Raw genomic sequence first — 13,014 nt, 5'->3', positions numbered from 1 at the left:
TTAAATTGAGATAAAATTGATTTACGGTATTGTTAATTTCAGATGAATGGTATATTTTAGGTTTTTACAAGATAATATAGTTCTTTGTGCTGTACGGTAGGTCTTTGTTCTTCATCTGTTTTATATGTAGTAGGGTGCATCTGTTAATCTTGTATTCCTAATTTATCCCTCCCTTCCCCTTTCGTAATCATAAGTTTGGTTTCTGTGTCTTTGAGTCTGTTTCTGCTTCGTAAATAAGTTCATTTGTTTTATTTTTTAGATTCTACATATAAGTGGTGTGATATTTGTCTTTGTTTGACTTAATACGATAATCTCAAGGTTCATCCACGTTGCCACAAATGGCAACATTTCATCCTTTTTTAATGACTGAGTAATATTCCATTGTATGCGTGTACCACATCTTTTTTATCCATTCATATGTTGGTGGACATTTAGGTTGCCATGTCAGGGCTAGTGTGAATAGTGCTGCTGTGAACATAAGTGGGCATGTATCTTTTCAAGTTAGAGTCTTCATCTCTTCTGGGAATTGCTGGATCATATGATAACTTTACTTTTATTTTTTTTTAAAGAACCTCTATAGTAGCTTCACGAGTTTATATCTCACAGTGTAGGAGGGTTCCATATTCTCCACACCCTCTCCAGCATTAATTTATAGGCTTTTTGATGATGGTCGTTCTGACTGTGTGAGGTGATCCCTCATTGTAATTTTGATTTACATTTTCTCTTACAAGCAGAGATACTGAGCATCTCTTCATGTGCCTGTTTGTCATCTGTTATGTCTTCTTTGAAGAAATGTCTTACTTAGGTCTTCTGCCCACTGTTTGATTAGATTGGTTTTTTGATACTGAGCTGTATGAGCTATTTTGTAGATTTTAGAAATTAAGCCCTTGTTGTTTATGCCATTTGGAAATGTTTTCTTCCAGTTCATAGGTTGTCTTTTTGTTTTGTTAATGGGTTCCTTTGTTGTGCAAAATCTTACAAGTTTGATTAGGTCCCATTTGTTTGTTTTTTATTTCTTTTGTATTGGGCGACTGATCTAAGAAAAAATTGCTATGATTTAAATCAGAGAATGTTTTACCTTGTTTTCTTCCAGGAGTTTTATGGTGTCATGTCTTAGATTGAGTCTTTAAGCCACTTTGAGTTTATTTTTGTTCATGGTGTGAGTATGTGTGTAAAATTCATTGACTTCCGTGATGCTAACCAGCTTTCCCAGCACCACTTGCTGAAGGGATTGTCTTTCTCCATTGTGTATCCTTGCCTTCTTTGTTGAAGATCAGGTGTCCTTAGGTGTGTGGGTTTATTTCCGGGCTCTGTTGTGTTCTGTTGATCTGTATGTGTGTCTTTGTGCTGGTACCATGCTGTTTTCACTACTGTAGCTTTACAGTGTTGTCTGAAGTCTGGGAGGGCTGCTACTCCTGCTTTGTTTTTGTCCTCAGGATTACTTTGGCAATCCTGGGTCTTTTGAGGTTGCATATAAATTTTAGGATTATTTGTTCCAGTTCTGTGAAAAATGTCAAGGGTAATTTGATAGTGAGCACCTTAAATCTATAGATTGCTTTGAGTAGTATGGCTATTTTAACAATATTAATTCTTTCTATCTAAGAGCACAGGATATTTTACTGGCAAAGAAGAAGATCATTCTCAGTAGAACGTGAGCCAAGTGCAAAAGCATAGAGCTATAAAAGTCATAGGAACTCTGACTTGCCACAGTTGAATTTAGGGTCAGAGTGGCAGAGACAAGGCAGACCACTAAATAAAATTTGCACACTTTGAAAATCATGATAATTTTATTTCATTGTTTGCAAGTATTTTCTTTCCTCTGACAGATCAAGAGCACTTAAAAAAATATTCTCATATCTTAATTATAAGTTTTACATGATATAAAACATACAGGGAAGTATTATCTGTTTCGTATAAGGGAGGCAACATAGATCCAGACAGACAAAACATTTTTGGGGTATGGGTGGACATACACAGCTAAAGCAAATTCAACATTAGGAGCGTCAATATTATGTACTCCAGTGCTGTACACAGCTTCAATCAAAGGCTTCACCTCGGAGTATGGCATGTGAAGGGGGAATCCAGAGAACTGCAGGAAAACAAAACAACATTTTAATCATTACTGAATGTGAAGTTTTCACTGTGTTTCCCCCCTAATTAAGTATTTGCAGTTCTAAGTAGGAAGTCTTCCTTTTGGGTCTTAAAGTCATTTATTTAGCTTTGTTTTTCTATTCAGCTATATGTTAGCTTTATAGAAGATGGAGAGAGGCTAAATGTTTTAATTGCTAACATACTGACTTGATGTTTAAGATACCTGTTAATCCCAGCCACCCTCCACTGTTCCCTTCCTTCTTCCTCATAGCCCTGAGTTTGCATAGGAAGAAACCCATGCAGTACCAGGACCCTAGGGTAGATTAACACATTCTACCTGGCCTCAGTGTTGATCTACAGGAAAGAGGGTATGTAATCTAGGAAACTTGTAAGGAATACTGGCATACAGATGTTCTCTGCTGCTTGGAGCAATGTGTGTCCCTTTGTGAGTCGTACCAGGAACTATTCCAGCCCAGTTCCACCCATGTGTGTCCATATATGAGTGCTACCAGGAACTATTCCTGTGCTCCCGTGAGGAAAACCAGTCTGTGGACGATGCCATCACATGGAGGAGGGCAGAGAGGGAAGACGTGCAGACGTGGTATGGCCCCAATAGCTACTTACCCCTAAAATTTACCCTAATAAGCCCATAGGTTGTTAATGCTCATGCTTGTTTGAAATAAGTTTTCTGTTACTTGAAAGCATCGCAGCTGAAACCTAGCCTTAGAAGTTAAAGGGTAAGTTTTAGTCACTGAATAGAATTAAATGTCCAACTTGGGACCTTCCTGGTGGTCCCGTGGTTAAGAATCTGCCTGCCAATGCAGAGGACGTGGGTTTGGTCCCTGGTCCGGGAGGACCCCACATGCTGTGGGGAGCTAAGCCCGTGCACCACCGCTACTCAGCCCACGCGCCTAGAGCCTCTGCTCTGCAACCAGAGAAACCACCGCGGTGAGACGTCCACGCGTCGCAGCTAGAGTGGCCCTTGCTGCAACTAGAGAAAGCTTGTGTGCAGCAACAAAGACCCAGTGCAGCCAGAAGTAAAATGAAATAGCTTTAAAAATGTCCAGCTTGGCTTCATACTGTTGACCAATGAGGCTTACTGTTTCAGTTTGCCACTGCTTTCTAGGTTTTGGTATCCAGCTATAGGGTATGAACACACAGCGCAGCTGACAGTAGAGAATATCTGTTGCCTAGGAAGGAGAATTTTTCTTAGCAACGAAAAGCAATCAGGATAAAGTCATATCCTTAAAGTCTGCTCAAGAATGGTTGGCTTCACCTTTATGCTCAGTTGAGTCTAACATGATTTAGCCAGACATTTTCATTTTATGTAATACTCTTGTGATTTTATAAAAGATATTTTTCATAGGATCCTCCTCCCAAACAAATGGTGATATTTCCGTTTTAGAGAGACATTCTGCTATTTAATGGTGGGTTCATTCCTGAGCTTGGAACTTTTATTCACAGTTTTTAGTCTCTGCTGCTTCATCTGAATAGTTTGGGAAGTAATCTAGGCATTTTGATTCCAAAGCCCATTGTACCAAGCACTTTCCAATTCGAAATGGACCGCTTACCCTGTAGTCTCCCAGCTGTTTGAGCAGTTCTGCTCTGTGGTCGTCCTCCACGTCTTCTTGGTTCCTTTCTAAGAGAGGCAAGAAGTGACGCAGCGTGGAGGTGCAGTATCTGTTCCACCGAGTCAGGTGGCGTGGCCGCCAGTCCATGATTTTTTCTTTTAGTATTTTTTCAATCCTGTTTATAAAAAAAATAGGCTCCATTTTTTGGGGTGACTTGACTTTTCCCTTGTAAACAAAAGTACAAAAAAATAGCATTTTGAAACTTTTAGAAGAAACAGGTTTTTTTTTTTTTCCAGGAATTACTTGTTCTCAGGATCTCACAACTTTATTTTAAATTTGGAGTTGAGAGTAAATTGATGTTTTTTAGTAATAACACCATAAAAGGCTCACTGTGATCTTGCACAGCTTGACATGCACCTCTTCCCGTGGCCTGAGACAGCAGAAAGGACACACAGGCTTTGGAACTAGAAAGGTCTGGCTGGGCTCAGTAGCCCCTTAAACACCTGACAAGTACGCAGACCTCTCTGAGCCTTGTGAAACTGGGAAAACAGGGTTCATGATAAGCATTATGGGCCTCAAACAGGCTCTTACTAGTCATCTATTAATCCCATGTGCTAGGTTTAGAAAGTAGCTGAAGTTCACTGAACCACTGATGGAACAAAATAGGCCTATTTAAGCCAAGGATTGTGAGATTGCTGCACGGTACCCATGCGTGGCATGCTGTTGAACTCTAATCTGGGGGGAAGTTTCTGGAGAACTACCTATCAGTGCTGGACTTCACTGCCTTGTGGCTCGCACCATGCTGATGCCAGAGCCTTGGGATTTAGAGACCACATCGGAACTTTGTAAACATGAATTAAAGTTTAATTGCTGTTCACACTGATCCAGGGTGAGAACTGTTTCGTTTGATAGTAACACTCCTAGTGACAGACTGCATGTGGATTTATGGGTTATCATGTGACCTGTCTTGCAGTTCAGCTGCAGCCACCTGGTCTGTGCGCTGGTAAATAAGCTCTTCCGGCTATAAAAGAAAAAAAAAAAAGTTGAGAAATATTTTAGGAATCAGTTACAGTTTATTTTAATAGCTGTACATCCTTCTCTAAATTTTTTTAAAATTATGAACTCTTCATTGAGTTAGGATAATATCCCAGATGCCAGTGTACCTAAGCTCTACTTTTAAGTAAAGCATCACAAATAAATTCCAGTGCTGTGTAGTTCTTTCTCAGTTTTATTACCCTTTCTCTCACAGAAGTAACCACAATCTGAATTTACTTTTTCAGCACTCTTCATTCAACATGTATTGAAGACCTTCTGTGTGTCAGGCACTTAAACAGGTGAAGAGGATGCAGCCCATATGAACAGAATCCCTGCTCTTGTGGTGTTTACGTTATAGTCAGTGGAGACAGGCAAATTAGTGAAATGTGTTCATGATTTAACTACAGATATTCATATCCCTAAACAGTATACTGTGTTGCTTTTCACTTTTCTAAACTTTAGTAATTTTATCCTGTGAACGTATAATTTTCCCCTTTAACATATTTAGAGAGGATAGCAAATATGTATTTTCAGTGTGCTTAACTAAGATTCATAAATATTGATTCATTCATGTAACTACTATTAAATATTCCACTATATATACCATAATTTACCCCTTCTGTCCTTCCAGTCCTTGCTGCTGCTGCTGCTGCTAAGTCTCTTCAGTCGTACCCGACTCTGTGCAACCCCATAGATGGCAGCCCACCAGGCTCCCCCGTCCCTGGGATTCTCCAGGCAAGAACACTGGAGTGGGTGGCCATTGCCTTCTCCAGTGCCATTCCTTAGGCTTCTGCAAACAATTCTCCTATGAAAACTTTTACGTTACCTTGTATCCATGAAGAATTTCTCTACAGTGATTTTTCTTAAAACGTCTTTTGGAAAGATTTGATTCACAGCAAAGAATACATTTTATATTACACAGTTCGTATATAACTATAGCTATCAAATTTAAAGTTTTAGTAATACGTCTCAGGCTTACTATTTATAATCTAATAATGTCCAGGATCCTCTAAATTAGTGAGTCCCTCCTGGGTCATGCCCTGAACTTTGACTTCATGTTTCAGCATGAAACGGGAGGAAATGAATGTAGTGAATTGGGACCAGCATCTGAAAGGTTAAATGAAATGTATTTTGTGCCACTTTTTTAGATCACAGGACTCTATCAAATTTATTCTTTTATGTATGTGTATAGTGGTTCATCATATGATGGTCTGTTTCTTATTGGGAATTGGGCTTAACTAAGTTTGAAAATGAAGTATTATCCTAGACTAAATACCTAGGAGTGGAATTAAGGATCAAAAAATATCTGGCTACCCAGTATAATGATGTCAAATTCCTCCCTTTCTTTGTCTGCATTTGAAAGTGAATGTATTAGTTGTTCAGTCGTGTCTGATTCTTTTGCAGCCCCATGGACTGTAGCCCACCAGGCTCCTCTGTCCGTGGGATTCCCCAGGCAAGAACACTGGAGAGGATTGCTATTTCCTTCTCCAGGGGATCTTCCCAAACCAGAGATCGAACCCACATCTCCTCCATTGCTGGCAGGTTCTTTACCATCTGAACCACCAGGGAAGACCTGTCTGTCTACATTTAATTGTTAATAAAAATACATACATACCTGAACACTGGAAAGGCCAGGATACGGAAGACTTCTTGAAAAGAAAGATTTCCATAGCTTGGGCTTGGTGACATCAAAATTTATCCGTAGTGGGGAATCATACTGTTGAATATTAAACCAAATCTAAAAAAGACAAGACCACATTAGTGTATATGGCAGGTGTATGTGTATACATGTGTGAGTGTTTCCAGAGAGACAGCAAGACGACACACTGCCCATTTTTTGTCATGTTTTGATTCTTAACACCGACAAGCATTTTACAGTCAGTGGCATCACACAGTTGCCATGGGCCATTTCTTTACATTTTTGTATACCTGCGGTCGAGGTGTGGGAGAAGGCAATGGCCCCCCACTCCAGTACTCTTGCCTGGAAAATCCCACGGACGGAGGAGATTGGTAGGCTGCAGTCCATGGGGTCGCTAAGAGTCAGACACGACTGAGCAACTTCACTTTAATGCATTGGAGAAGGAAATGGCAACCCACTCCAGTGTTCTTGCCTGGAGAGTCCCAGGGATGGGGGAGCCTGGTGGGCTGCCGTCTATGGGGTCGCACAGAGTCGGACACGACTGAAGTGACTTAGCAGCAGCAGCAGCAGTCGAGGTGCACCTTACTATTGAATGCAGATTGCTGAGATAAGGTAGTTCCTATGATTAGAGACTTACCTCCTCTGTAAAAGTGGGATAAGAGTACTTACCTCATAAGATTAAGCCAGTTAGTTTATTTACATCTCTTTAGAACAACGCCTGGTACATAGTAAGTCCTCAGGAGCTGTTAGCTATTTTATTACTACTGTTCATATTTATCGTTGTTTGTCTCACTAGACTGAGATGTTTCCCTGAGGACTTGTGTCCCGTACCGTATTCACCACTGTGTCATTAGCGTCTGGCACAGCTCCTGGTTGGCATATGATAGGCATGACTACCTACCTGTAACTGTGCGCCTGAGTGGTGAATTTGTCCCATTCAACATAATCGTCAAGCATCTTATGTCTAGGCTCAGTTCTAATACAGTCGTGGATAAAGCTGTAAATGGAACAGCTTCTACCGGCAGGGAGCAGCTAATGAGAAGCCAGCGCAGACAGACAGACACGTGGGATAGCAGACGAGACGTGGCACGAGAGGGGGGTCACGGGCCCAGTTCTGCACTCCTGCCTCTGCCCACAGCCTTTGCCCTGTTACCTGGCAGTTGTTTAGCCACTCAGTTGTGCCCGACTCTTCTGTGACCCCATGGACTGTAGCCGTCAAGGTACCTCTGTCCATGGGATTCTCCAGGCAAGAATTCTTGAGTGGGTTTCCATTTCCTTCTCCAGGGGATCTTTCTGACCAAGGGGCTGAGCCAGCATCTCCTGCATTAGCAGGTGGATTCTTTACCGCTGAGCCACCCGGGAAGCCCTCCACTAAAAGGGTAGAAATTAGAAATGTCTTTCCTTGGCTCTTGACTTCTGCTAAGTAGAGGAATAGCAGTGTCACTATTCTGTGTCCCAGCCCCCGAAGAGGCTCTGCATGTTCCTGCTTGCCCTCTTGTGCCCCTGCTGACTGCCACTGCCCCAAGCCCCAGAATAAAAACGCATGAAGCAGGGCGCTCCCAGCCTTGTCAGCAGAACCATCCTGGCTGACTCACAGGTCCATGAGAATAATTGTCTGAAGCTGTTTAGTTTGGGAATGAGTTTTTAGTGTTTTGTTGTGGCAACAGTTAAACTTACACGGGTTATAGAGAAAGCTATGCAGTAGGAGGTGAGATTGGAGGCTAGGCAGGAATGGCAACCCACTCCAGTATTCTTGCCTGGAGAATCCCTGGACAGGGTCGCAGAGTCGGACATAACTGACTACACACGCACACACACACACACGGATGTTTTCACTGGAGAGAGCATGAAGTGAGGGGAGGATTAATGAAGCTGTCTGGTAAGGGAAAGGGTCATCCCTGCCGAGGAAATAGCAAATGCAAAGAGCATTTGAGGGACAGCAAAGAGAAACAAAGTAACTTCAGAGGAGTGAGCACGCAGAAGCAAGAAGGGGATCAGCGAAGATGGGGCCAGGCAGGTGTCAGGTCGTGGAAGCCCCGGGGCCATTGTAAAGACTGAGGCTCTGACTTTGGAGTGAGCCAAGAAGTCACTGGAGTATTTTAAGCAGAGGGATGAAAATCTACCTTCTGTTTTAACAGGAATATTATTTGCTCTGGAGATGAGACAGGGATAGGGGCAAGTAGTTTTAAGAAGGCAAGGTTTTTAAGAACTACAGTCTGGCCGTAGGGTAGGGAATGTGCAGAAAAGCAGTCGGAAATAGCACTGCGAAGAGAGCTGAAGTCAGATTAGAATCCAGGGTGAGACGTTTATTCTTAAATTTATATACAGTGAGGTGCCTTCAGTACTTTCTGAGCCATCGCATGAGGAAAGCTGAACATTCGGAAATAACCAGGCATCAGTGGACCAAACGATGGAGTGAACTGGAGACAGGTTATTTAGTTGATTATTTACAGTAATGCAGGATGAAATAATAATGACATGACCTGGAAAACAGAAGGGGTGGTATCTATATCATTTGGTACTAATATCTGTCAATAGGATTGAAGAGGAAGTAGGGGAGGGGGAAACTCAAGGACAGTTATGGGGTTTGAATCTGAGTGGTTGACCTCTGTAGAAGTGGGAGGGCCAAAGAGGAGTGGCTGTTTTCAGAGATAAAAGGAAAAACGATTTGAGTTATGGATGTCCTGAGTTTGAGATTTTGATCAGCACCTCGCTGTCTAGAGAACAGTTGAAAATTCAGGTTCCAAAGATTCCTGGGCTAGTAATAGAATTATGAGTTTTTTTTTTTTTTGCCAGGATAAACTAGATAGAGCTATAATTAATAATAAGTGTGGTTCTGCAAGAAATCTAAATATAGAATTTTCAGGAAAATCTACTTTCAAAGTGTGGAAAGAAAAGTTAGTGGCAGAAACCTGAGAAGCTATTGCAGAGAAATGAAAACCAACAGTCCTTTACTAGTAAACCAAGGATGGGCAAGTGGTTTTTTTTTTGTTTGTTTTTTTTTCATGAAGAAGTGATTAGTTGTGTCATGCACCACAGAAAAGGAGAAGTGAGTGAGGAGAATAAACCATTGGGTTTATTTATCCATTAGCAAGACAGTGGTACTTCTCAGAGTTTATTTCTGTAGGCTGATCAGGGAAGAGGACTAGATTATAGAGGATTAAAGTCTGAGAAGGAGAAAAGGGCATCGGGGATGAGATGGCTGGATGGCATCACTGATGCAATGGACATGAACTTGGGCAAACTCCGGGAGTTGGTGATGGACAGTGAGGTCTGGTGTGCTGCAGTCCATGGGGTCACAAAGAGCTGGACACGACTGGGCAACTTAACAACAGCAATAAAGTCTGAGAAAGTGGAAGCCGGGCGTGTAAATAGAATTTAAAGGATTTTGGAAGGAAGAGAAGGAGGGGCAGTGGTAGTTCAGGGTATAGCTGGGTTGGGAAAAGCCTATCGATAGAGAATGATAGCGAAAACTTACAGAGGCAAGTGTTGGAGCAGGAGTGGAAACACAAACATGGATGGAAGGGCCTGACTTCTTGGCAAAGGAGTGAAGGAGGAGAAAGCCTGGAGTCTCTAAGGAGGTGGTGGAGCAGAGGCAGCTGAGGTTCAGAGGGCTGGACCCAGAGAGTGAACCTCGGGCGGGTCCTCTCTGGAGGGCGACCGAGCCTTCAAGCAGGTTCCCTCCCAGCCGCTGCTGGCACCCTGAGCCGCTGCCGGCACCCTGAGCCACTGCTGTCCGTCTTGCCTGAAGAGGAGGAAAGGCTTCTTTCTTGCTCACAGCACTTGGGTTTTATGTGAACTGGCCAGCCATATGGTAATTGTTTTGAGAGCTAATAATTCTGACAGAGAATGGAATTCTTCGAAGGCTTTTCCAGTACCCACTGACTCTGCCTGCCTACTAATACAACCTTAACGTGCTTCTCTACACGTAGATGGAGCTTAGCAGATCATCTGTGATTATCCCAATGCTTTTAATTAAAAATAGTACCATGCACACGGGATGCTGCACTTCTCTTTTCACACTTGTGGTTAATAGTTACCGTTTGCTGAATCCCTATGGCAGACAGGTACTTCGCCAGGTGCTCAGTGTATCTTATCTCTAATTCTGGTAGTAACACGTAGACTAGATGCACATCACAGTGACCCGGGAAGAAATATTAGACCCTCTAATTATCTCTCTTTAAGAAAGCTATGTCTTCTGTGTGTAATGTAAATAATGTATCGATACATAAGTAAGTATATAATTTACAAAGAATACATATATTGGGGCTACCTGTTCAAATGATTCTTCTGACAGGTTACGTTCAGAGATTCCTAAGGTAGATGATTATAATAACAGTCACAGGAGCCAACACGGGGTTGCTACTGTGTGTTAGCTGCTTTGTACTGATTATCTCGTTTACTTCTCACAACTACTCTGTAGTTACTAGCAAATACCTTCATTTAACCAGGGAAGAAACTGATGCTGTTTAAGATTAAGAAACTTTCCTAAGCATACACAACTGGTCAACATTGACATTGGAGTTTAAACTCAGGCAGTGAGATCTAATAACTCATGTTTTTAACCAGTGCCTTATAGAGTACCTTTGCCTGACACTATCTTTAATTACCAATACCAACGCAATAATTAATTGAGTGTGAAAAGTAAAAGTGGTAGTTTCTCAGTCACGTCTGACTCTGCAACCCCATGGACTGTAGCTCGCCAGACTCCTCATTCCACGGAATTCTCCAGGCAAGAATACTGGAGTGGTTTGCCATGCCTTTCTCCAGGGCATCTCCCTGACCCAGAGATCGAAACTGGATCTCTTACATTGCAGGCTGATTCTTTACTGTCTGAGCCACCAGGTCCCAGTACATCTCAATGGACATGAACTTGAGCAAAGTCCAGGAGATAGTGGAGGACAGAGGAGCCTGACGTGCTGCAGTACATGGGGTTGCAAAGAGCTGGATGTGACTTAGTGACTGAGCAGCAACAATTATATATATATATATACACACACACATACATATACATATATATGTAAATTTTTTGGCCCAAAAATATTATTAAAATTAATAGGTCAGTTAAAAAAAATAGTCAACCAACCATATATCAGAGGAAATGGTAATACTTACATTATCAGGACCTATTAAACAGCTCACACTTTTTAAGGGGCAGAAAGTATCAAATTGTCCATAAAAATGTCCACTGCAGGGGTTCCATATTAAATAGTGACTTTGTTCCTGAGTTAGCACATAGGCGGTTGGACCCTGAAAGAAAACAGCCATTAAACTAGTTTCCAATTAATTATGCAATTAGGGCCAAGAGGAGTTTGTACAGACAGGTCATTATTTTAGTTGGACATCTAATTCCTAAACCCCATGACTAATGGTGAAAATTAGTTTGAAGTTCTAGATTATGTTGAATTAATAAAATCAAAAGTTTACTCTTGCATAATTCTTGTACCTGCAACTACTTCAGTGTGGTGACCAAACAGGGATAGTGGTCATGTTACTGAACTTATGTATCTTGTTTTTAAAAGTTAAATGGGATACATATATTTTCAATTTTATTGATATAATTGGCATACAGCGCTGTGTAAGTCTAAGGAGTACAACATAACTTGACTTATTTACATCATGAAATGATGACCACAATACGTTTAGTGAACATCCATCATCTCATATATATATCTTTAAATAAAATTTTTTTCTTGTGATGAGAACCCTTAAGATTTACTCTCTTAACAGTTTTCATTTATAATGTACAGCAGTGTGAATTATCTTTAGTATATTGTACATTGCATCCTGAGAAATTATTTTATAACTGGAGGTTTGTACCCTTTGATTGCCTTATCTAATTCCAATCCACTCCCCAGTCCCCTGCCTCTGGTAGCCACAAATCCGATCTCTTTTCTATGAGTGTTTTTGTTCTGGAGTATAATTGACCTACAACACTATGTTAGTTCCTGGTAAACAATATAATGATTTGATATTTCTGTACATTTCAAAATGATCATCGTGATGTCTGGTTATCATCTGTTACCATATGAAGACATTACATAATTGTTAGCTCTATTTCCCACACTGTACATTTCATAATGAGTAGCTGTAACTCATTTATTTTGTAACTGAAAGTTTGTACTTAGCCCTCCTCACATGTTTCTCTCCTTGCCACCGTCCCCCCACCCCGCCGCCCCCCGCCCCTGGCAATCACCTGCGTTTTTTGCTGTATCTGTGACTCTATTTCCATTTCATTATTTTGTTAACTTACTTTGGCTTTTAGATCCCACATTACAGCATTTGTCCTTCTCTGACTTACTCCACTTAGCACAGTACCCTCTAGGGCCATCCACGGTGTTGAAAATGGCAAGATATCTTAAGATTGGCTGAAGCATGATTATTGATGGAAATAAACAGTAACTGGGATTTCTTTTTAGAGTCAGCAAGTTTGCCTTTTAAGTATTCAGAAGGCTGATTATATGGGAATAATACTTCTAATTCCTGTTTAGAAGGAAAATTCTAAACAGAATTAGAAAATTCCTGTTTCTAATACAGGAATTGATGTTTGATACACTTTTATCAGTACGTAAACCAATAGTACTGTGAAAGGATTCTTCTGAACTCCTGATGGTTGAGTAGACCCGAGGAGGGGTGGGCTTGGGAGTGAAAAACTGCAGAGGGACGTTAACGTTTTCT

General features: G+C 41.3%; 1 protein-coding gene across 4 annotated transcripts in view; it reads right to left on the bottom strand.

Annotated features, from left to right (window-relative positions):
• CC2D2A (coiled-coil and C2 domain containing 2A) overlaps nucleotides 1,054-13,014 on the bottom strand; it is a 130,213-nt gene continuing 118,252 nt past the window's right edge. For all 4 annotated transcript variants that reach the window (XM_013964800.2, XM_013964801.2, XM_013964803.2 and 1 more), the window contains 5 exons: nucleotides 11,452-11,586; nucleotides 6,313-6,435; nucleotides 4,625-4,683; nucleotides 3,663-3,837; nucleotides 1,054-2,089 (listed from right to left, as the gene is read on the bottom strand). In XM_013964800.2, coding sequence (XP_013820254.2) covers nucleotides 1,901-2,089; nucleotides 3,663-3,837; nucleotides 4,625-4,683; nucleotides 6,313-6,435; nucleotides 11,452-11,586 — 681 coding nt within the window. In that variant the 3' untranslated portion in view covers nucleotides 1,054-1,900. The remainder of the gene's footprint in view (nucleotides 2,090-3,662; nucleotides 3,838-4,624; nucleotides 4,684-6,312; nucleotides 6,436-11,451; nucleotides 11,587-13,014) is intronic.

This window comes from Capra hircus, chromosome 6, assembly GCF_001704415.2.
Source record: "Capra hircus breed San Clemente chromosome 6, ASM170441v1, whole genome shotgun sequence".
Lineage (NCBI taxonomy): Eukaryota > Metazoa > Chordata > Mammalia > Artiodactyla > Bovidae > Capra > Capra hircus.
Note: the sequence above shows the minus strand (reverse complement) of the source record. Positions and strands in the feature narration are given on the sequence as shown.